The sequence below is a fragment of the Sapajus apella genome, unplaced genomic scaffold (genome assembly GCF_009761245.1).
Source record: "Sapajus apella isolate SASKATOON/1434 unplaced genomic scaffold, GSC_monkey_1.0 scaffold31, whole genome shotgun sequence".
Classification (NCBI taxonomy): Eukaryota; Metazoa; Chordata; class Mammalia; order Primates; family Cebidae; genus Sapajus; species Sapajus apella.
In genome coordinates this window covers 2009090-2035226 of record NW_022436971.1, presented here as the reverse complement: position 1 = coordinate 2035226, position 26137 = coordinate 2009090, and the positions used below count along the sequence as shown (strand labels likewise).

General features: G+C 40.7%; 1 protein-coding gene, 1 long non-coding RNA gene and 1 pseudogene across 4 annotated transcripts in view; 1 reads left to right on the top strand and 2 right to left on the bottom strand.

The window, feature by feature from the left end:
* ATAD2B (ATPase family AAA domain containing 2B) overlaps positions 1-26137 on the bottom strand; it is a 186526-nt gene extending 160389 nt beyond the window's left edge. For 2 of the 3 annotated variants that reach the window (XM_032293991.1, XM_032293992.1), the window contains exon 1: positions 25575-26137. In XM_032293991.1, coding sequence (XP_032149882.1) covers positions 25575-25790 — 216 coding nt within the window. In that variant the 5' untranslated portion in view covers positions 25791-26137. The remainder of the gene's footprint in view (positions 1-25574) is intronic. The other variant, XM_032293993.1, reaches the window with a different exon arrangement.
* LOC116562118 lies at positions 2040-3172 on the top strand (annotated as a pseudogene).
* On the bottom strand, positions 4224-25563 carry LOC116561958. Its single transcript, XR_004273681.1, has 2 exons — positions 19781-25563; positions 4224-5679 (listed from the first exon to the last, which is right to left on the bottom strand). It is a non-coding gene; the product is annotated as an uncharacterized LOC116561958 (long non-coding RNA).

The window sequence follows — 26137 nt, the reverse complement described above, 5'->3', positions numbered from 1 at the left end:
TTTTTATATCTTTTGACACATCCTCATAATTTTAAGTACTTCCTTACTTTCTGGCACAACTAAATTCTGTAGGCCCATTTTATACTTTCCCTCTATGGTCCCATAGTATTTCTCCAAGGAGCCTTGGTCCCTCTTAATCAATGATAATATTTAGAAATGAAAAGCTGGGCACTAGGTGCGCTCACTGTTACTGAGGTTTGACTGCAATTAAGTGCTCCCAGCAGAGAGAGCTAAAGAATATATAAATATATAAACATACACATATAATATACCTGAATCATTTTCTTTTTTGAGACAGAGTCTCACTCTGTCACCCAGGTTAGAATACAGTAGTGTGATAATGGCTCACTGTGGCCTCTGCCTCCTGGACTGAAGCAATCCTCCAGTCTCAGCCTCCTGAGTAACCGGGACTACAAGCACCTCCCATCATGCCCAGTTAATTTCGTTGTTGTTAAGATGACACCTCACTATATTGCCCAAACTGGTCTCAAACCGGCCTCAAGCAATGCTCCCACCTAAGATTCCCAAAGTGCTAGGATTATAGGTGTGAGCCACCACACCTGGCCTAACACCCTTTAAAGGTCTGAACAGAATAGATTTGCCACCTATTGTCTCTAAGGGAGGCCACTGCATCTATGTAATAAGAATTGCAGTGTCCACAACCCTTTATCTTAACCCAGATACTCCTTTATACTGACTCCAGGTTTTTAGATAACTCTTCCAACAAATTGCCAATTAGAAAATCTTTGGGGCCAGGCGCAGTGGCTCACACCTGTAATCCTAGCACTTTGGGAGGCCAAGGTGGGTAGATCATGAGGTCGGGAGTTCAAGACCAGCCTGATCAAGATGGTGAAACCCCATTGCTACTGAAAATACAAAGATTAAACGGGCATGGTGCATGGTGTGGGGTGCCTGTAATCCCAGCTACTCAGGAGGCTTAGGTAGAGAACTGCTTGAACCTGAGAGGTGGAGGCTGCAGTGAGCCAAGACTGTGCCAATATACTCCAGCCTGGACAACAGAGTGAGATTCCATCTCATAAAAAAAGAAAATATTTGAATCTACCTATCAGCTGTAAGCCTCCCATCTTTCCAGGCTGAACCAATGTATACATCTCACATTTATTGATTGATGTCATATGTCTTCCTAAAATGTATACAACGAAGCTATAACTCAACCACCTTGGGTACATATTCTCAGGACCTCTTGAGACTGTGTCTTCGTCCATGGCAACTCATATTTGGCTCAAAATATAAATCTCTTCCAATATTTTACAGAGTTTGACTCTTTTTGTCAACAAGTATCTATAATCCTTTTCAACATGCTACCATATAAAAATAATTTGTGGCCAGGCACAGTAGCTCACACCTGAAATCCCAAAACTTTGAAAGGTCAATGCAGGAGGACTGCTTGAGGCCAGGAGTGCCAGACCAGCCTGGGTAACGTAATGAGACCTCATCTCTACAAAAAATTAAAACTAAAAACTAGTTAAGTCAGGCATGGTGGCTCACACCAGTAATTCCAGCACTTTGGGAGGCCAAGGTGGGTGGATCACCTGAGGTCAGGAGTGTGAGACCAGCCTGACCAACATGGTGAAACCCCATCTCTACTAAAAATACAAAATTAGCTGGGCATGGTAGCACATGCCTGTAATCCCAGCTGATCTGGAAGGCTGAGGCAGGAGAATCACTTAAACCTGGGAGGTGGAGGTTGCAGTGAGCCAAGATTGTGCCACTGCACTCTGGCCTGGGCAACAAGAGCAAAACTCTGTCTCAAAAAAAAAAAAAAAAAATTAGTTAGGCATGGTGGTATGCACCAGTAGTCCCAGCTACTCAGTGGGGGTGAGGCAGGAGGATCGCTTGAGCCCAAGAGGTCAAACCTGCAGTAAGCTGGGGTCACGCCACAGCCTGGGCAAAAGAGCAAGACCCCCTCTCTCTCTCTCTCTCTCTCTCTCTCTCTCTCTCTCTATCACACACACACACAGCCATAAGGCCACACTGGTACTAAAAGGCACAAAAGAAAAAACAACTGAAATTCAAATATGAGCAGATCTACAATTAAGATGGTGTATTAGTTTTGTAATACACCATCACTTATTAGGTTAAGTTCCCAAGAAAAGCTAGTTAGCTACTTCTAAACTATATTCAGAACAGGGTGGAAAATCATTTAAGATGTAATTCAATCTTGTAATAATCCTTAATTGACATACTATACTCAAATGAGTGTTTTTACATTTTTATCATTTTATTTGAGGCAGGGTCTCATTGCCAGGCTGTTCTCAAACTCCTGACCTCAAGAGATCCTCCCGCCTCAGCCCCGCAAAGCACGGAGATTACAAGCAAGAGCCACCATGCCTAGCTTCAGTTTTCTTTACACTATCTCATCCACTCCAACCTGGGATATTTATAGACTCCCAAGGTTAAAGTGTGCATTAAAGGTCATCTAACTGAACTACTAATTCAAGACGTTTCTTACTTCAAGTCTGGTCTGTGAACCAACAACATAGGCATCATCTATCTAGGAGCTCATTAGAAATGTAGAATCTCAGCCTCCACCCTCAGACTCACTGAATCAGAAACCATTTTTAAAAAGATCCCTAGGCAATTCATGGGCACATTAGAGTTTGAAAAGCATTATAGAACATATTCAAGATGTGGTCACTGGGCCACCTGACTGCCACCATCATGAGTCACATGCTTCTGGGAAGGGCCTGTCTCAGTCGGCTCTGCCCTGTCACTGCAAGGTTCCCACTTGGCTGAAGTTGGCATCTGATGACATGAGGAGCAGATTTACAAACTGACCAAGAAGGATCTGCCTGTCTCACAAATCAGTGCAATCCTGAGGCTCATACGGTGTTGCACAAGTATGTTTTGTGATAGGCAATACAATCTTAAGAATCCTTAAGTTCAAAGGACTTGCTCCTGATCTCCCTGAGGATCTCTACTGTTTAATTAAGCAAGCAGTTGCTGTTCCAAAGCATCTTGGGAGCAACAGAAAGGATAAGGATGCTAAATTCCATCTGATTCTGACAGGCAAATTCACTGACTGGCTCAATGTTATTGATACAAGACCAAGCAAATCCTTCCTCCCAATTGAAAATATGAGTCATCCACAGCTTCTGCCCTGGTTGCATAAATTTGACAATGTACTCAAGTAATAAAATGATTGTTTATTGGGGCGGGGGGAAGTAGTCACTGAGAAAGCAACATCATGTGTCTTATGCCAGGGTATATCTGTGATACAGAAACTAGTACCTACGAACTACTAAACCAATTTAAATAGCCCAGGCCAGCATTACTCCTTCTAATTAAATTTGATCACTTACCTTCAAGACTATCTCAAGAACTCATTTTTTTTAAGTGAAAGCTCCCTGAAGAATCTACCCTAAATTAAGCTTATCTCCCTCATACTAGTTGCAACCCTACTATATAGTTGGGCACTTGATTATTTCAACTTAGCATTATATATTTATCATCTTTAAAGTGCCATGTCCACGTCTTGGAATTCCAGTAAGATTTCAAGCTCCTGAATTATAAAAACATGCCCATTTTTTTAAAACTCCACAACACGGAAAAACAACAAACAAAATTTCTAGAAATGTGTTCATAATTTTTTTTTTTTTTTTTTTGAGATGAAGTCTTGCTCTGTTACCAGGATCGAGTGCTATGGCACGGTCTCGGCTCACAGCAACCTCCGCCTCCCAGGTTCAAGCGATTCTCCTGCCACAGCCTCCTGAGTATCCGGGACTACAGGGGCACGCCACCAGACCCAGTTAATTTTTGCATTTTTAGTAGAGATAGGGTTTCACCATATTGGCCAGGCTGGTCTCAAACTCCTGACCTCATGACCTGCCAGCCTTGGCCTTCCAAAGTGCTGGGATTACAGACATTAGCCACCATGCCCAGCCACAAATTATTAATAGAAATTATTAGGGGTGGGCTGGGCGTGGTGGCTTATGCTTGTAATACCAGAACTTCGGGAGGCTGAGGTGGGTGGATCATGAGGTCAAGAGTTTGAGGCCAGTGTGGCCAACAGAGTGAAACCCCATCTCTACAAAAAATACAAAAATTAGCCAGTTGTGGTGGCAGGCACCTGTAAACCCAGCTACTTGGGAGGCTGAGGCAGGAGAATCATTTGAACCTGGGAGGCAGAGGTTGTAGTGAGCCGAGACCACACCATTGCACTCCAGCCTGGGCCACAGAGTGAGACTCCATCTCAAAAATTAAAAAAAGAAAAAGAAATCGTTAGGGGCAAGAAAGGAGGGCTCATGGTCAATTAAGTTTGGGAAACAATGAGGTCCAAGGCTTTTTGTTGCAAAACTTCTAAGAGTATTATGATAACATGCAAAGTAAATCTCTACGGATGGAATAAAGTATATAACATTTCACAAACTTATTTGATCAAGCTCTCTTTTATCATGGAACATCTGCAGGTACTAGTTTACCAAACATACTCTGGAAATAAGCACTATGTGCTATTGAATTAAAGACAAAAAAATAGTAAAATATTTGAAGTTTGGCAATTTTTAAAATAATCTGAGTATACTGCATATCAATTTAAGTGAGTTTTGCATATTTATTTATTGGTCATTCACATATTCTTATTGGCTTTCTTCAATTCCACTCAGAAGTATTTCTCAAACTGTTGTTTACATACTACCTAAATCAAAAATCACCTGGCTTACTCATTAAAAAATACAACCTGCTGGACTAGAATCTCTGGAGGTGAAACATTTTTAATGAGGGCTTCCAAATGATTCTTAGTACACAAAAGTCTGAGGACCTCTGGCGTGTAACATACTTCAAGTATAATACAAAGCACATCATCCTAACTGCTGCAATGTACTGGCATATTTATCTTTTTGTCACGGGAGGGTTTCAATCTTGATTTGGCTCTATGACAGTGACCTCAGGATAAAGAGCATTACCAAAGACTCCTTCCCTCCAAAGAAATCTAGGGATTTAAGTAAAGCAAGCAACCATGATGTAAACAGCTACAAAATAATTACTTCACCATTTAATTAACTTCAAGCTTTGGGAAAGCTTCTACCTACAAACCTGATACTAATAATTCACCCTTAATAGGACAGTCATAATGCTCAACCTTAACTTTTTCATCTTCAAAGCATTTTACTAGCTAATGATAACCTAACCCTTTGAGGGAAGGCGTTACCAGTTTCATGACAAAGATATTTAAGAGATTATGCAATCTACCCACAGCCATTTAGCAATCTGTGTCAGAGTGATTATAATCCACGAGTAAGAAAAGTATCCCACGCATAAAGGAAATAATTTCAATTAACTAACATTTATTGAGGACCTACTGTGTACATAAGACATGGAAAGCAGTTGTTAAAAAAAAAAAAAAAACTATTACAGTAATACCTAATTCTCTGAAAGCAAAAAACAAACTATAACTGCTAGCTAGCAGAGACGAAGGAAGACATCATAAATGATGTGGACTTTAAAGGATGTTTTTGGCCAGGCATAGTGGCTCACACCTGTAATCTCAAAACTGGGAGGCTGAGGTGGGCGGATTGTTTGAGCTCAGGACTCGAGCCCAACCTGTGTAAAATGGCAAGACCCTGTCTCTGTAAAAAAATAGAAAAATTGGCAGGTGTGCTAATGCACACCTGCAGTCCCAGCTACTTGGGAAGCTTAAGTTGGAGAAACACCTGAGCCCTGGCAGTTGAGGCTACAGTGAGCCATAATTGCACCACTGCACTCCAGTCTGGGCAACAGAGCAAGACCCTGTCTCAAAAATAAGTCAGCAAATAAATAAATAAATGTTTTCAAGTTTTTTTTTTTTTTTTTTTCTTATTTAGTAATAGTAACCTATGTTTTCAAGTTTTCTATAGAAATGGGAATATGTGGCCAGGCATGGTGGCTAACACCTGTAATCCAAGCACTTTGGGAGGCCAAGGCGGGCAGATCACAAGGTCAGGAGTTCAAGACCAGCCTGACCAACATGGTGAAACCCCATCTCTACTAAAAATACAAAAATTAGCCCGTCATGGAGATATCACACCTGTAATCCCAACTACTCAGGAAGCTGAGGCAGGAGAATAGCTTGAACCCAGGAGGCAGATGTTGCATCGGGCCGAGATCACACCACTATACTCCAGCCTGGGCAACAGAGCAAGAGACTCCACCTCAAAAAAAAAAAAAAAAAAAGAAATGGGAATATATATCCTAACAACTTAATAATGGAGCACATAAAATAGCAGAAAACAATCCAAGGATGAGATAACTTCCAAGAGAAGTATAATAATAATAATGTAAAATCCTACAGAAATTAAATAATGAAAAGATAGTCGTCCCCACTTAAAAAAATTTGTCTAAATTCCAACTTCTTTAAATAATTTTTTTCAATTTATAAAAAGCATTTTCTCCTTGACTTTTACAGTCCCTTAAACCATACTCATCAGCTACTATAAATAGTGACTATTATTCTGTCATAAATCTTATAAACTGAGGCAAAGAACTTGAGAATAACTAGAAATGAATATATGCTGCTCTGGCTCTCAAGGAAGCCTTCATGCCCACATCCAAGTTTGTCAGAAATCTAAAAGCTGGATTTTAATCTAAAGACAAAAAGAATGGATCCAAGCATAGCATTTAAGAATGAGATGCATGGAAATAAGTGAATTAGCAGACCGCTAGATTAAATAAAAACTTGATGATGCCTCATTTAGAATTGGAAGAATCAGAAAGAATAAATTTAGTCCAGAAAACAAAATAACTAGATTAGTGATATCAAAATAAATACAATAAAGGCAGGTATAAAAAGTGACAAGTGGCGGTGGTGGTGGTGGAGCCAGGGAACAGGTGATGAAGGCAGAAGTGTAATGCTGAATTAAAATTGAAAAGTTAGGTTTGGAATTATAGCCAGAAATCTAAGGAGAGGTCTATCAGGCTATGGAAAATACACTTCTGAGGTGAAGTGAGTTAAGGAGCAGAGACAGGTATGAAACATGGTCATAAAAGAAAATGATCATAGGTAATGTACAGAATATAAAAATGGAAGGGCAGAAATCAAAACCTTAAAAAAATGCCTACATTAATGGGGATAAGCACAAGAGATGTCATAAAAATCAGAGACAAATACAGTATCTCACTAAAACAAGGGGAGTTAAACTTTGCTCCAAAAAGACTTAACAGAAGAAAGCTGACAAACTCGAGGATTTGTAAGTAAGAGATCATTGTAACTTATGATCAGGCAATGTCTGTGAAATGTGCAGTAGAAACCACTAGGTGAAGGCCGGGCGCGGTGGCTCAAGCCTGTAATCCCGGCACTTTGGGAGGCCGAGGCGGGTGGATCACGAGGTCAAGAGATCGAGACCATCCTGGTCAACATGGTGAAACCCCATCTCTACTAAAAACACAAAAAATTAGCTGGGCATGGTAGTGCGTGCCTGTAATCCCAGCTACTCAGGAGGCTGAGGCAGGAGAATTGCCCGAACCCAGGAGGCGGAGGTTGTGGTGAGCCGAGATTGCGCCATTGCACTCCAGCCTGGGTAACATGAGTGAAACTCCGTCTCAAAAAAAAAAAAAAAAGAAAAAGAAAAAGAAACCACTAGGTGAATAACGGAGCAAGTGGGGAGCAAATACTGGTAATGACTACAGAGCTAGTCTTACAAAAATGTCAGAATTTAAAAAAAAAGAATAGTTTAGAGTTGGAGGAAAGGTTGTTTGGTTGTTTAAGAAAAGGCAACCCGGCTTCTTATAGAAAAGGGAACCATAAGAGAGAATAAAACAAACTATTTAAAAAGTAAATGATGAGAGAAAAAGCCTCAAAGAGACAAGAAAGAAAAAACAGAATGGGAACATTTTCCCCCAAGTTAGATCAGAAAGTGTATGGGTGCAATCAATCTTTTCCAATTTCCTTATAGGACAGTCTTTTTGTATACTTTTTTAAAACAAGTATTCCTGTTTTCACAAGGAAGCTTAGAAGAGCAGTCAGTTTCTTTTTCTTTCATTTATAAAAAGAATGCACAGAGGCAGTGGTTACCATGGCTGCAGAAAACAAAACTCTGCACTGCTATTTATTTATTTAGGGCCAACACTATTCTACAAGGTCCTGAAATGGCAGGCATACAAAATGTTCTAAATTTTCCTCAAATATCCCAAGAACAAGGGCTTACTAGTTTAGTATTTCTAAGCAATCAACATGAAAGAATACAGAAAGAGAAAAAATACATAGAAGCAACCAGTTAGTTTAAGAGAAAGATTAAAAAATAGTTTATAATAATTTAAAATACACTTTTCTACCAGATAAAAATCTCTAAAAGGTAGTTTCTAAAAATCTGAAAATATTACATTACTTAAAATAAGAAAGAGATAATGTAGGTACTGGAAAATGCCACATGCTCAGGCATGGTGGCTCACATCTATAATCCCAGCACTTTAGGAGGCTGAAGTGAAAGGATCACTTGAGCCGGGCGCGGTGGCTCAAGCCTGCAATCCCAACACTTTGGGAGGCCGAGGCGGGTGGATCACGAGGTCAAGAGATCGAGACCATCCTGGTCAACATGGTGAAACCCCGTCTCTACTAAAAATACAAAAAATTAGCTGGGCATGGTGGTGCATGCCTGTAATCCCAGCTACTCAGGAGGCTGAGGCAAGAGAATTGCCTGAACCCAGGAGGCAGAGGTTGCGGTGAGCCGAGATTGCGCCATTGCACTCCAGCCTGGGTAACATGAGTGAAACTCCGTCTCAAAAAAAAAAAAAAAGGATCACTTGAGCCCACGAGTTCAAGAACAGCCTGAGCAACAAAGTAAGACTCAAAGACTTGTCTCTACAAAAAATTTAAAAATTAGCCATGTGTAGTGGCACATGCCAGTAATCCCAGCTACTTAGGAGGCTCAGGTGGGTGCATCGCTTGAGCCACCAGGAGGTCCAAGCTGCAGTGAGTTATGATTACGCCATTGTACTCAGCTTGGGTGAAAGAGTGAGACTCTGATTCAAAAAAGAAAAACAAAAGAAAAATGCTACAGACTTTGAAGTTGTCCAGATAGGACTAATCTTACATTGTAGCACTATAACTCAGAAACTATTAACCTCACGAGATTGTTGAGGTAGTATAAGCAACAAATTTTACTGCTACTGCCTCACAGTAGATACAATCGCAAGTAAGAATACTTGTTTGGCTTTATAGAATTAATGTAACTTTATAAGCTTATTAATTATTTTCAATGATTCATTCCTTCCACAATATTTATTAAGCGTCTATTTTTGTGTTAGATACTAAAGATTCTTAGCACTAAGGCAGTCCCTGTCTTTCATGGAAGTTAAAATTTAATTCCTTAAATTAGCCAACAAAGATATGAAAATAGTGCTGATAGTATTGGAGAATGGGAGCACAAATTGGTTTAGCATCTGTGTAAGGCAATTTGACAAAACCTATGAAAATTTAAAATACACATTATCATTTGACCCAGTAATTCCACTTAATCTAAAAGACAAAGGTCAGCTGGGCATGGTGGCTCATGCCTATAATCCCAGCACTTTGGGAGGCTGAGGCAGGCAGATCACTTGAGGTCAGGAGTTCAAGACCATCCTGGCCAACATGGTGAAACCCTGTCGCTACTAAAAATACAAAAAAAAAAAAAAATTAGCCAGACATGATGGTGGGTGCCTGTAATCCCAGCTACTTGGGAGGCTGAGGAAGGAGAAGCACTTGAACCTGGGAGGCAGAGGTTGCAACGAGCCGAGATCATGCCACTGCACTCCAGCCTGGGCAACAGAGGGAGACTCAGTCTTAAAAAAAAAAAAAAAAAAAAAAAAAACGGTATTTCTGCTACACTTTTTATAAATATGGAGAAAGCCTGTGTGCCAACAGGGAAAGGTTAAACAAGTGGCAGTATAATGATATAAAGAAATATTAGAAAGGCTCCCGGTCAACAGTGTAAGGAAAAAAAAGAAATGTTAGAAAGCCATCAAGAACAATGAGATGAGCCAGGTGTAGTGGTTCACACCTGCAATCCCAGCACTTTGGGAGGCCAAGGCATGCCTGTAGTCCCAGCTACTCAGAGGCTGAGGTGAGAGATCACTTGAGTCTAGGAGGTCAAAGCTGCAGTGAGCCATGACTACACCACTGCACTCCAGCCTGGGTGACAAAGTGAGACACTGTCTCCAAAACAAAAACAAAAAGATACATATATACATATATATTATACACACACACACACAAACACCGCACATGTACCTATGGGTTGTTTATTTGCGTATACGTGTGTGTCACACATATACACACATATAAACCCATAGGTACATGTGCAATGGTCGGGGGGATTACGGCAGCTTTAACAGTGGTTATCCCTTGGAAGAACAAACTGGAGAAATTAGGAGGGTAGAAAGAAACCCTTTTTTTCTGTGTACATCCATATTATTTGAAATATTTATTTCATCATAACGTGTGGAAAACAAAATAAAAAATATTTCATACTTTTTAATAAGAATAAAATATTTTTCCAAAGAGCTGAGGTTATGAGTCTTGCGTAAGTTTGTTTTTTTGTTTTTTGGGTGGTTTTTCTGGTTTTGTTTTGGTTTTTGGTTTTTTTTTTTTTTTTAGATGGAGTCTCGCCTTATCACCCAGGCTGGAGTGCAGTGGTGCAATCTTGACTCACCGCAATCTCCCCCTCCCAGGTTCAAGAGATTCTCCTGCCTCACCCTTCCAAGTAGCTGGGACTATAAGCACACACCACAATGCCTGACTAGTTTTTTGTATTTTTAGCAAAGACAGGGTTTCACTAGGTTGGCCAGACTGGTCTTGAACTCCTGAACTCGTGATCTGCCTGCCTCTGCCTCCCAAAGTGCTGGGACTACAGGCATGAGCCACTGCGCCTGGCCAATACCATCTGGTTAAAAAAAAATTGTTGGCCGGACATGACGGCTCACGCCTGTAATTCCAGCACTTTGGGAGGCTGAGGCAGGTGGATCACCTGAGTTCAGGAGTTTGAGACCAGCCTGACCAATATGATAAAACCCCTTCTCTACTAAAAATACAAAAATTAGCTGGGCATGGTGGCATGCACCTGTAATCCCAGCTACTTTGGAGGCTGAGGCAGGAGAATCGCTTGAATCCAGGAGGTGGAGGTTATGGAATGCTGAGATCACGCCATTGCACTCCAGCCAGGACAAGAGCGAAACTCCATCAGTAAGGGGAGGGAGAGGGAGAGGGAGAGGGAGAGGGAGGGAGAGAGAGAGAGAGAGAGAGAGAGAGAGAGAGAGAGAGAGAGAGAGAAGGAGAGAAAGGAAAGAAAGGAAGAAAAGAACTTCCAGTCATAAGAAGATATTATGAAAATATAGGGTAGGCAGGGTGCAGTGACTCACAACTGTATCCCAGCACTTTGGGAGGCTGAGGTGAGATCATTTGAGGTCAGGAGTTTGAGACCAGCCTGGCCAATATTGTGAAACTTGGTCTCTAATAAAAATACAAAAATTAGCCAGGCATGGTGGCACACGCCTGTAGTTCCAGTTACTTGGGAGTCTGAGGCACAGAATCGCTTGAACCTGGGAGGCGGAGGTTGCAGTGAGCTGAGGTTGCACCACTGCACTCCGGTCTGGGCAACAGAGCAAAACTCTGTCTCAAAATAAAATAAAATATAGGGTAAGAAGAAAGAACATTAGAGGAGCATGTTAAAGTGTCTGTAGTAAGAGGTAACATAGTCCGGACATGGTGGCTCACACCTATAATCCCAGCACTTTGGGAGGCCGAGGCAGGCAGGTCACCTGAGGTCAGGAGTTCAAGACCAGCCTGACCAAAATGGAGATTCCCCATCTAAATACAAAATTAGCTGGGCATGGTGGTGCATGCCTGCAATCGCAGCTACTTGGGAAGCTGAAGCAGGAGAATCACTTGAACCCAGGAGGCGGAGGATGCAGTGTGCCGAGATCACGCCACTGCATTCCAGCCTGGGCAACAAGAGCTAAACCCATCTCAAAAAAAAAAAAAAAAATGAGGTAACAAAAAATTTTAAAGAAAAAAATGAGAGTTAATTGGCCAGGCACAGTGGCTTACACCTGTAATCCCAGCACTTTGGAGGCCAAGGTAGGTGGACTGATTGAGCCCAGGAGTTCTGGAGGCCAAGGCAGGTGGATTGAATGAGCCCAGGGGTTCTGGAGGCCAAGGCAGGTAGACTGACTAAGCCCAGAAGTTCAAGACCAGCTTGGCAACTGGGTGAAACCCCATCTCTACAAAAAATTAGCCAGACGTAGTGGCACGTGCTTGTCTCAGCTACTTGAGGGGCTGAGGTGGGTGGATCACCTGAGCCAGTGTCCAGGCTGCAGTGAGCCTTGATCATGCCACTGTACTCCAGCCTGGATGACAGTGAGATCTTATCCCAAAAAGAAACGAAAAGACTCTCACACACTATACTTCTAGGAGTGGAGACTAGAGCAGTATATCTAGAGGTAGTATTTAAGTATACATATACTCTTTCACTATTGGTGTCTATCTCAAAGAAATTCCCACACCATGTCCAAAGGCACATGCATCAGAGTATTAACTGCAGCAATATTTGCAGTAGCAGGGAGTAGGAAGCAATTTAGGTACCTATCACTTGAGGGTAGATAGTTAAAATGCAATGAATGTACCCTATGAAATACTATGTAGCAGATAGGAGTAGTGAATGTATGTATATACACTTACTACATGGATGAAAATATTGGTAAGAAAAAATAATAAAATAAGCTCTATAGCTAAATACCACTCATGAAAACTTAAAAGACATACATATAAACCAACACAGTAATCAGGTATTCTGTCATCTAAACATGTTAAATAGATGGTTGAGGCCATTAATAATTCTTTTGGGACAAGCACAAACTGTGCACGCGCCAGGCAAATCAGAACTATCCGAGGCTAATGCAGACATATGGCCCCCCTACCTATTAACCACTATTCTCTGTAACCTAGGAAAACAAAGTCTTGATTAAAAAGAAAAAAAAAGAAAATCCAACTCACCATTTAAAAAAAAAAAAAAAAAAAAAAAGGAGAGATCCAAGATGGCTGATCACTAGCAGCTCGGGATTGTAGCTCCCAGTGAAAGTGCAGAGAACGAGAGGACGCCACACTTTCAGACGAATCTTTGTTGCTCACACACCAGGAGATTCCCAGCGGAGGAGCCCCACAGGTCGCCAGTACGACTCTTGTGGCCGGTGAGGCGGTTTTGCCGCTGGCTTGGTGCGGCAGTTCTTGGTGCAGGGTCAGAAAAGCACCATCAATCATAATGCCACTGTTTTGGCCAGTGCAGTGGGTTGCTCAGATTTTAGCACTGGGAATCAACAAGTTGGACGTCCACTCAGAAACCCAATTATAAAGATGGTAATTATAAAGACCACAGATGGATAAATTTATAACGAAGGAAAGAAAACAGCCTAAAAAGGCTGAGACTACCCAAAATCAGAACGCCTCTCCCTCTACAGGGGATCATAGTTCCTCATTAGCAGCGGAACAAGGCCTGATGGAGAACGAGTGTGTTCCATTAACAGAAGCAGGCTTCAAAAGGTGGATGATAAGAAACTTCTGGGAATTAAAAGAACTTGTTCTAACCCAATGCAAAGAAACTAAGAACTTTGAAAAAGGGTTTGATGAAATGTTAACAAAAATACACAATTTAGAGAGGAATGTAAGTGAATTAATGGAGCTGAAAAACACAACACGAGAACTTCGTGAGCTATGCACAAGTTTTAACAGCCAAATCGATCAAGCAGAGAAAAGATATCAGAAGTCGAAGACCAACTTAATGAAATAAAACGGGAAGACAAGATTAGAGAAAAAAGGATAAAAAGGAATGAGCAAAGTCTCCAAGAAATATGGGACTACGTGAAAAGACCTAATCTACGCTTGATAGGTGTACCTGAATGTGACGAAGAGAATCAATCCAAGCTGGAAAATACGCTTCAGGATATTATTCAGGAAAACTTTCCCAACCTAGCAAGGCAGGACAATATTCAACTCCAGGTAATACAGAGAACACCACAAAGATATTCCTCAAGAAGACCAACCTCAAGGCATATAATCGCCAGATTCACCAGGGTTGAAATGAAGGAGAAAATACTGAGGGCAGCCAGAGACAAAGGTCAGGTTACCCATAAAGGGAAGCCTATCAGACTCACAGCGGATCTCTCAGCAGAAACCCTACAAGCTAGAAGAGAGTGGGGGCCAATATTCAACGTCCTTAAAGAAAAGAACTCTCAACCCAGAATTTTACAACCAGCCAAACTAAGCTTCATAAGCGAAGGAAAAATAAAATCTTTTGTGAACAAGCAAGCACTCAGAGATTTCATCACCACCAGGCCTGCTTTACAAGAGCTTCTGAAAGAACCACTACACATAGAAAGGAACAACCAGTATCAGCCTTTCTAAAAAATACCAAAAAGTAAAGAGCATCAACATAATCAAGAATTTACATCAACTAATAGGCAAAACAGCCAGCTAACATTAAATGGCAGTATTAAACTCACATATATTATTATTAATTCTAAATTTAAATCGACTAAATCCCCCAATCCAAAGACACAGACAGGCAAAAAAAGCCAAAACCCATAAGTATGCTGCATCCAGACCCATCTCGCATGCAAGGATACACAAAGACTCAAAACAAAGGGATGGAGAAAGATTTACCAACCAAATGGAGGGCAAAAATAAATAAATAAATAAAAAGCAGGAGTTGCTTTAAAGAAACAAAGATCAAAAGAAGCAAAGAAGGATATTACATAATGATAAAAGGATCAATGCAACAAGAAGAGCTAAAGATCCTAAATATATACGCACCCAATACAGGAATACCCAGATATATAAGACTTATAAAGAGACTTAGACTCCCACACAATAATAGTGGGAGACCTCGACATCAATATTAGACAGATCAATGAGACAGAAAATTAACAACGATATTGAGGATTTGAACTCCGATCCAGAACAAATAAACTTAATTAACATTTATAGAACTCTCCACTATAAATACACAAAATATACACTCTTATCAGTACCACATCACATCTATTTACAGGTTTAAATGAAATATTGGTTGGCTGCTTGTTTGTTATTTTCTTCCCTTATTTTTTTTTCATGTCTCTATTATTAAGCACAATTATAGGCATACCCATTTTTAGACTGCATTCTAGCCCGGGCAATAAAGCAACACCCCTGTTCTCTCTCCCTCTTCCTCTTTCTCTTTCTTCCTCTCCTTCATTCTTTTTATTATTATTATTCTTTTTTTTCTTTCTTTTTTTAGAAAAAATAAATAAAAAAGAAATATCATGCAACAATATTTATTAACGTAAAAAAAAAAAAGAGAGCGAGAGAGAGAGAGACAAGAGTATTGCTATGTTGCCCAGGCTGGACTCAAAACTCCGGGGCTTAAGCCATCCTTCCCTGCTCAGTCTCTTGATTAGCTGATATTACAGGCGTAAACAGCCATGCCTGGCTATCAATTCATTATTTTCCTCTTAGGTATGCTGACTTCCCACACTTCAGATCATCAGTGAAACATAAACCACAAAAACATACTAAAACCCTTACATAACTTATTTGGAAGTTATAATTGATCATCAACATGGATAAGTAAAATTTTGTAACATAACTTTATACTTTGTGTTATAATCTCAACCTAAGATCTCTTACAGAAAAATTCTTCCAAAAGTACATAATGTTCAAACATCAAGAGTTAAAATCCAAAGAGTCAGTATTCCACACAGTTGTAAAATAGGGAATAGTTTTAGGTTAGGCTAAAAGAGTTCACTAACTATTCTTGCATTATCTTTCGAGGATCAAATTTATTCCATAACTGATTCATCTTCACCACTTTTAGAGGAAAAAGTTATGTAACACAAAGTTTTAAACAACAAATGAAAGTTTTAATCCAAGTTTAGTTTTCCTACATTTCTCTGAAATTACTTAGATTCCTACCAAAAACAAAACACAATGGCTTAAATTTTTTAAGCAAATTCTAAATTTAAGTCCAAAAATAATGGCTGACAAGTTTTTAAATTCAAATCCAAAAATATCAGACCACTCCAATCATCCTCTCTAATACTTCAAACCCTAAACACAAAACCAGATCTTAGTAGTCACTGACCACATACTATGCAAGAAAGTTGTCTGGCACATAAGAATAATTCCCTCTAACCATAGGTTTCTGCCAAAATCTCTAAAATAGTATCCTATTTCTTCACTTCATTCTAAATTTGCTACAAAAATGTAGTGTTAAAGACCTTAAGGGCCCAAAAAGAGACAAGAATGGGTATAAACTTCAGATATAACGATTAAACAAAAATAATTTTAGGGTGCTTTTGGTCCGTCTCTAAAACCCACAAGGGAAATGAGCCTGGAAGCAATAGCCCCTAGGCAGGCTGCTAAATCACCTGAATAAATGTAGATGAAAGAACACCAGACCTGAGGGAAGGGCTAATTATTTTTTTATGGCATGTATTTGCCTCCTCCACTAGACTTTAAGTACACACAGTGAAGCAGGGACTTTGTTTCATTCTCTACCTGCTTTCACCCCAAACACAATGCTAGATTCTTAGGATTCAGACAAGCATAATGACACACCTCCAGGAGTGCCATTCACAGACTACAGTGTGAATGGCACTTCCTGGACTTCTATGATTTTGCAACCCAAAAAGAGCCAATAATGTTTGCCCACATGGCACTTACATTTTAGTGTAGTAGCTGCTTGACATTTACTGAATGAATGAATGTATGAACGAACAAAAGAACAAGCAAGCCTCACCATCAAAAACTAAGCTCTGGATTACCTCCAAATTTCTGTCTGGCAAGATTAGAGAACATACTTGGTGGGTATTTTAAGCACCATTCCTTTAAGGATTCCAATTTGGGTCCTAGAATACAGATATAAACTAACAATGCTAAAGATGTTTAATTTACTAATGCAAATCTTCATATATAAATATGCTATAAAATGTCTTTTCAAGAAGTTTAAAGTATGAAACTTTTTTTTTTTTTTGAGACGGAGTGTTGCTCTTGTTGCCCAGGCTAGAGTGCAATGGCGCGATCTCGGCTCACTGCAACCTCCTACTCACGGGTTCAAGGGATTCCCCTGCCTCAGCCACCCAAGTAGCTGGAATTACAGGCATGCACCACCATGCCTAGCTAATTTTGTTTTTTTTTTTTTTTTTTCTTTTTCTTAACATTCTTGGAGTATAATTTTGTATTTTTAGTAGAGACAGGGTTTTACCATGTTGGCCAGGCTGGTCTCGAGCTCCTGACCTCTGGTAATCCACCCGCCTCAGCCTCCCGAAGTGCTGGGATTATAGGTGTGAGCCACCACAATAGCCTGAAACATTTTTTTCAAATGGAAGACACTTTACTCCCCCTAGGGATAGTTTTCCAGAGCATAAAAGCAAATGTATACACTATAAATTAATATCACCAAGTAGAGGGAAAGATGGTAGCACAAGTATACCTCTAATAAAGACCACAAGGCCCAGACTTTCAGTCTGCTTACAGGGATTTTCTTTTCCCCAAAGCCAACATAAAAATATTGAGAAGCCTGGAAGTGGTGGCTCATGCTTGTAATCCCAGCACTTTCGGAGGCCGAAATGGGTGGATCACCTGAGGTCGAGAGTTCAAGACCACCCTGACATGGTGAAAGCCCATCTCTTAAAAATATATATATATACATATTGAGAAGAGCCAAGTGCAGTGGCTCATACCCATAATCCCAGCTACTCAGCAGACTGAGTCAGGAGGACTGCTTGAGGCCAGAAGTTCAAGACCAGCCTGGATAACATAGTGAGACTCCTGTCTCTAACATAAATATAAACCAGGAGCAGTGGTTCACTCCTGTAATCCCAGCACTTTAGGAAGCTGAGGCAGAAGGATTTCTTGAGCCCAGGAATTCGAGACCAGCTTGGGCAACATGGTAAAACTTTGTCTCTACAAAACAAAAAAATTAGCCAGGTGTGGTAACACGCTTGTAGTGCCAGCTACTCGGAGGCTGAGGTGGGAGAATCCATTGAACTCAGGAGGTCAAGGCTGCAGTGAGCTGTAATCACACGACTGCACTCCACCTTGGGGAACACAGCAAGATGCTGTCTCAAAAAAATATGTATATGCTACATATATGCCTACTATGTACCCACAAAAAAAATTTTAATAAAAAATAAAACAAAAAATATAAATATACACATATACAAATAATAAAATATTAATAAAAAATATTGTGGCCAGGCACAGTGGCTCATGCCTGTAATCCCAGCACTTTGGGAAGCCAAGGCAGGCACATCACAAAGTCAAGATCCAGACCATCCTGGCCAACATGGTGAAACCCCGTCAGTACTAAAAAATACAAAAATTAGCTGGGTGTGGTGACGCATGCCTGTAGTCCCAGCTACTCGGGAGGCTGAGGCAGGAGAATCGCCTGACCCCAGGAGGCGGAGGTTGTAGTGAGTCAAGATCGAGCCACTACACTCCAGCCTGAGTGACAGAGCAAGACTCCGCCTCAAAAAAAAAGGAAAAGAAATACAGATGAAACAAGATATACAAGTAGAGACGACAGACCTAGATTTTAATATTACCCCTACTATTTATTACCTATTTAGCCTTCCACAGGCCACTTAACCTCTTAGGCAACTGAATTTCCTCAGCTGTAAAATGGGGGTATCACCACTTGCCTTACAGTTACAAGGATTGAATGAGACAGCATTAAACAACATCTGGCACGTATGAGATGCTAAATAAAGCTTGGTTTACTTTTCTCATTAGGATAAAATGCAACGAGTATAGCAAAAAAGAAAGATTGTCGGCTAGGCATAGTAGTGCACACCTGTAACCCTAACACTTTGGGAGGCCAAGGGAGGATAGCTTTGAGGCCAGTAGTTCGAGACACCCGGGCATTATAGGAAGACTCCATGTCTATTTTGAAAAAATTAAAAAAAAAGATTGTCAATGTGAAAATAATTTTAAATGAGTCATACTTTCCATTCATTCATTCATTCAAAAAGTATTAATTGGCCAGGTGCAGTGGCTGTAGACCCAGGATTTTGGGAGTCTGAGTTGGGCAGACTGCTTGAGCCCAGGAGTTCAAGACTAGCCTGGGCAACATGGCAAAACCCCGTCTCTACAAAAAACACAAAAATTAGCCAACTTTGGTGTCTTGCACCAATAGGCCCAGCTACTCAGGAGATTGAGGTGGGAGGATCACTTGAGCTCAAGAGGCAAACGTTGCAGCAATTCAAGATCATGCCACTGCACTCCAGCCTGGGAGACGAAGTAAGAGCCTCTCAAAAAAAAAAAAAAAAGTATTAGGAGCCAGGTGTGGTGACTCATGCCTATAATCCCAGCACTTTGGGAGGCTGAGGCAGGTGAATTACCTGAGGTCAGGAGTTCAAGATCAGCCTGGCCAACATAGTAAAACCCTGTCTCTACTAAAAATACAAAAATTAGCCAGGTATGGTAGCATGTGTCTGTAATCTCAGCTACTCAGAAGGTTGAGGCAGGAGAATCACTTGAACTCAGGAGGTGGAGGTTGTAGTGAGCAGAGGTCACATCATTGTACTCCAGCCTGGGCAACAAGAGTGAAGCTATGTCTCCAAAAAAACAAAACGTTATTAGGCTAGGCCTGGTGGCTCACACTGTAATCCCAGCACTTTGGGAGGCCAAAGCAGGCAGATCACCTGAGGTCAGGATTTCAAGACTAGCCTGGCCAACATGGCAAAACCCTGTCTCTACTAAAAATACAAAAATTAGCCGGGTGTGGTGGCTCATGCCTATAATCCTGGCTACTTAGGAGGCAGGAGAATTGCTGGAAACTGGGAAGCAGAGGCTGCAGTGAGCTGAGATGGAGCCACTGTACTCCATCCTGGGCAACAGAGAGAGACTCCACCTCAAAAAAAAAAGAAAAAGTATTAATTAATTGGGCACTGACTGGCACACACTGTTCTAGGTGCTGAGGATACAGCTGTCAACATAATAGCCTGTCTTTAAAGAACACATAAAAAAAAAGAGTTCCACCAAAACATTCAGCGAGTAGAGGACTAGAAGTCTTACCATTCTAAGTATCTATGTCATTCATCTGGCACCTACTCTGAACCAATTTACCTTAATAACTTCTCATATGCATATTATGTGCACACTTACAGTACTGAGGGTAAAAACTGTGTTTTATTTTTCCTCTATCACAAAGTCCTATAACCATGATACTCTCAAAATGGATCAGCTCATCGATAAGCTATTCATTCATTCATTTAACAGACATTTACTGAGCATTTTCGGCATTGTGTCAGGAGCTGTATTTGGGCTCTGGGAATACAGCAGTTAGGGGGAAAATAAAATATAGTGCTTGCCTTCATGGAGCTCACGGCCTACTCTAATAGAAGAGTTTAGGAGAGAAAGACTTTAACCAAAGGCATATATCCTACCTCCAGATAAAACTACAATACTTACTGCAAATATATATATATATATATATATTTAAATTAAGTTAACACATATATGATTTCCCTCTCAACTTTGTACTTCCATATAACTTTTTATCCAAAAATTCTCAATGCTTTTTACTAATTCATTTTTCATAGAATCCCTCTCCCCTCTCCAGAGAAGAGGCATAAAAGAAGTACAAAACATTCCTATTGCAAGACCAAAAACCTAAGTATAAAGAAATCCACTCAAGCTGATTATGCACACAAATGAAACAGATAATACAAACAAATGAAACTTCATTGTGTATGTCCTAAAAGAAATGCCAAACATATCATTCAAAGTAATATGGCACTTAGATCCTTGAATTGACAGGATCACTCTGCATTCAGGTGCAAACACTGATTGGGCTTCTCAGTTCTCATAACAAGTAGTAATTCTACCACTTGTCCAGCTGGTTTCCAGAAGTTATGAGTTTATCTATAATTAGGTATTTAGGAGACATGCAATAAAACACCTACCAAAGGATGGTTTAAAAGACTACTTGCCAGGGAAAATGATTTAAGGAATTAATATGTATTCACTTCTATAGGCTTTATAAGTTTCATCCATGACCTAAACAACAGAAGTGTATATATCTGGACTACAGAAATAGCCAGTAACTGAATTTAAGCTGCATTTTCACTTGGCTACCAGAGCAATGCTATGAATTCCACCACTGCTTTGCTTCAAAATTGTGGCAGGGGACATTGTTATGTTACAATATTACCTATACTGTACTCCATGTGAATCTGCTACAGGATAAGGAAAAAAGTGCTCTGTTCTGAGGAACTTATATTTTCCCCTGCTCATCTGAGAGTTATATACCTTATGAGCTTTCCCTCTGAGACTTCTTTTACTTCTTTAACCCTCAACTTCAACCACTCTGCTTTGTTATGTTGGCAAATGCATGAGTGTTGGAAAAGGAAAAGTACAGGGTGATAAAAGAGAATACTAAAGAAGGATCTAAGGATTTTTAAAATTAAAAATAAAGTAAGCATTTTACTTCTAAAGTTACTCAAAATATTTATTTTGATCTCACAAGTAAGATCGGGACTCAAGAGTCAATGACCATCTCAAAAAGCCCAAAAACCTGTTACAAAGCCAGAAATACCAGCAAACAGATCTAACAAGGAGAAGTAGAAAAAAATAGTTGAAATATTTTTCAAAGATTGCTCTTCAGTTTTGTGAATACAGTATTAGATTGTTTACTGGGAGTGACACTTAGGTGGAGCAAATAAACACTTAATGACTGAAGGCCAGATTAACTGACCTAAAAGAGGTCAAGCTTTATGCAAGCTTGGAGAAAAAAAAAAAAAAAGCCACAGTGTACAGGAGTAATTACATCTAACTGCATAGCACTAAAAGACAACCTGACATTTTAAAAGTGTGGGCATTGTGGGTAATGATAAGGGAGGAAAAAAAATAAGAAAATTTAAAAGTGTAGGCACAAAGGCAACCTACGAAATAGGAGAAAAATCTACAAACTGCGTATCTGATAAGCAGTTAATTTCCAAAATACACAGGGTACTCCTACAACTCCAGAGGAAAAAAAATTTTTTTAATAAGCAAGGCAGGATTTTAAGGCTTCAGTGAACTACGATTGTGCCACTGCACTCCATCCTGGGCATTAGAGAAAAAAAGGTCCTAGCTAAATAGACACCACTCAGGTATATGAAAAGGTGCTCAATCATCAGGGAAATGCAAATCAAAACCACAATGAGGTGTCACCTCATACCTGTCAAGATGGCTCTTGTCAAAAAGACAAGAGACAACAAATATTGGGGAGAGGTAGAAAAAAGGGAATCCTCGTACATGTCAGTAGAAATGCAAAATGGTGCAGCCACTATGGAAAATAGTATGAAGGTACCTCAAACAAATAAAAATAGAACTCTACCATATGATCCAGCAATCCCACTTCTGGGTATTTATCCAAAGGAATTGAAATTAGGCTTTCAAGGGGACATCTACACTCTCATGTTCACAGTAGCATTATTCATAATAGCTAAGATATGGAAACAATCTAAATGTCCAACAAGAGATGAATGTAGGAAACATGGTGTACATGTGTGCATGCCCAATGGAATACTATTAAGCCGAAGAAGGGAATCTCATCACTTATAACAACACAGATGCACCTAGAGGATATTACACTAAATAATATAAGCCAGTCCCAGAAAGATAAATACCATATCATCTCACTTATATGTGGAATCTAAACTAGCAAATTCACAGAAGCAGAGAGTAGAAGGGTGATTGCCAGGGTCTTGGGGGAGGCAATAAAGTATGACTTATGCCAGATAAATAAGTTCTGGAGATCTACATAACGTAGTGTCTACGATCTAAGAATACTGTATTGCATGCTTAAAATTTCCTAAGAGGGTAGATTTTATATCAAGTGTTCTTGCCACAAAAATAATACTAATAAGACATTCATAATAAAAGGGACCGGAAAACTTTAGGAATGATGGATAGCTCTACAGTATTGATGGTTTCACAAATACATATTTAACCTCCAAACTCATAGAGTTATATACACTAAGTGCAATCTTTTACATGTCAAAAAAAAAAAAAAGGCTTTTAACACTAAAAAAAGAGAAAAAAAATTCTAATAATCTGCAGAATGTATATTTATCACTCATCCTATGCATACACTACTTGGGAAAAAGACAAAACTATAAGAAAAACGCAAACTACTATGACTTTTTAAAGCAAATAAAATGTCTCTGGACATAGTGAATGAAATAATCTAAAAACAGGGAAAAGAGGGAAAAACAGGCATCAGGTATAGTTAAGAACATGGCACAAAAGCAGAAAAAGGAGAAACTCCTCAATTATAGATGTTACAAACAGGAATACATTTCTTCCTACAAAAATAAGGGTCTGCTAAAGCAACAACATGGGTAACCCCACTTTGCATCAAGACTTTACAGACACTGGTAAATGTCTGTTACAGACCCCATAGACTAAGAGAGTGCCTTGAAGTACTCCAGAATGGATAAACCAGGAGTGCTAAATTCCTACAAAACTGGAGATGAGCTAACCAGAAATATACAACAAAGAAATATACAGCCTGCTTAATAAATATGTAGTCCATAAGCTTAATAAATTCATAATTATAATTTAGCATCTTTTAAAGGTCCAATCTCTATGTTAAGAGCAGTAAGCCTCTAAAAAATCTTTCAGAGAAAGCAATTAGATCACTCCATAATCTACTAGAGCCATAACATAAATCTTCTTAAGACTGAAAAACAAACATTTCAAAGCAAATCTTCGGTAGACCCTTATTTATGGTGCTTTAAAACATTTTAAAAGGATCTTTGAAACAAAGTTTCATTAGTACCCTTCTACAAAGAGCTCTCATATCTTTCATTCTTCTAGTAATTTAAAAGCTACCAAATGTTCATTTCCTCATTAGATTATTGATTCCTAGCCTTTTAACATCTCTATAACAGCTGCTTGACAAATTACCTCACCTTATTCCTCAGGGGGTAAGGACAGCATGATATCCATGAATTCAAAAATGGGACCACAAACTGATCAGTGATAAATGAGCTAATTGCTTCAGATGAGTTAGACACTGCTCTAATAGACCAGGCATTCATAGCATGATACAATTAAATGCTTAACTCTAAATATTTTCTTTGTCCTTAAATGTAGAGAACAGATCTTTTCTTAAATTTAGTTTTATTTTAAAATACGGGATAGCATCAGTAGGTCAAGAAGCTTGAACATGTTTGGAAAGTTTCCACAGAAAGCCTCGTCTTCAAAGTACTTATTCTCAATAGTTTGCACAACTTTCAGATTTAGGCTTCTTATTTCAACCTAAGAGATCTGTAAACCCCCAAAATAGTCCATTAAATAGGACAGTTCTAAAAATAATGTCCAAATTTTTATCAAATAAAAGCCAAAACTATTTTCAAAGATATAATAAAAATATTTCAGAGTGGTATGGTAAAATATTCCTGTTGTCTCTGCCTAGATTCATTCTGATAGTGTCAAAACAGTGTAAAACACAAAGAGAAAAAGCACACACAAACAGCGATCTTGCAGACCCCTACTGAACATAAAATATTGCTTCCCTCCCCCCCCACCCCGGTAAGAACCACAAAATGGTGTGGAATTAAAGGTACATTTTAAATGAACAGCATTTTCCAGCCGAATTACCTAGCAAGTCTACCTCCTTTAGACAGAAGCAGTATAGTCTTCTCTGAATTCAGAAACAATCTCATGGTAAAACAAAAGTGTCAATTCCTTTACAGGAATAAATATCTGTGCTTAGTAAAATTTCAAGATCTATGACCCTTTTTAATTCAATCACCAGGTTCTTCAAACGTCATTTTTGCAACTGCATGATAACGATGGCGTTCATTCACGTTTTGTAATATAGTCCCATGACAAAAATGTAGATATCTAAGAAACCACACAATTTTAGCATGATAGTACTGACTATCCGACACATTCCACTTGTTTCTTTCGACGCGCTCCTTCCGTGACCTGAAAGCTCTGGTTCCTACCAGCACCTTGGTGAGCTAGCTGGCTCGTTCCCCAGCTACAACATTATGTTTGATCTCTCCTGCCTGGAGAGGCGATAGTGTTGATTTTGTTTTTAAAGTTGATGTCAGAGCAGCTACAAACTTTTTTCAGCGTCCCTGCCTGGCTGCCAACTGGAGCTCTCTGCTCACTTCCTCACCAACTTGAACCACCCCCAAACTGAGAGTAAGCTGGAGTTAGACAGCGGCAGGAACTGACACACTTTCAAGAAGGGTTTGACACCGCAGAAAACTTTCACTTCTCCCACCCAGGGGCTCTGGTCCTTCGCTCTTGCTTCCCCGCTAGAATTCCCCTCTGGGGCAGGACAAGGACAAGGACAGCAGATCGTTCGAATGCCCCGAAAGGGACCCCCAAAGCCCTCTCCCCTGGACTCAAGAGCTGTTCTTTACACAAAAGAGCCGGGCCAGCTTGAAAAGCAAACGGGCCAGCGTCGCGGCCCTTCTCCTGGGTACCACCCTCCACCGCGCCCGCAGACCCTCTCTCCAGCCGCCCGAGCGGTCTCCACTGGAGGCTTCCTGCCCCCAACCCGTCCAGACAAAGCCCCGGCGGCCGGGCTGACACTTCCGAGCCTCCGGACTCGGGACGCCGCGCTTACCCTGGCCTCATCCAGAGCGAGGCCGGCGCCACCGCTTCCCCCGGCCTTGGCGGCGGGGCAGCTGGCAGCGCGGGTCTTGGAGGAGCGGGTCCGAGAGGAGATGAAATGGCTGCTGCCTCCGGTCGCCCCAGGCTCTGCTCCGGCCCCAGGCCCAGGCCCGGGACCAGGAGACTTGGACCCGAGAAGGCGGAGAGAGCTCTTCCGGGTGTTCACCATGGTCCAGCCAGGAGGACGGAGTCCACGCCGCGCCCGGGAGAGCCGAGCAAGGCCGGCCCGCTGGCCGGTCAGTCAGGGCCAGCGGAGCCAAGCCGGGCAGGGAGAGACAGCCGGCCCGGAGCGTGCGGAGCGCAGACGAACACAACAGAGAGCCGGGCAGAGGAAGGGAAGTCGGCGCTAGCAGGCGGCGAGCGGGAAGCGGGGGCGGTGCTACAGGCCGGCAGCACAGACACTCCGCCGGCTTCGCCCTCCTCAGCGGGAGCCGAGCGGAGCCGCCATTTCTACCCCTTTCTCTCCCGTTCTCGCTCTCGAGCTCCGTGCGTCAGGGCTCCAGCGCCGCAGGGCCA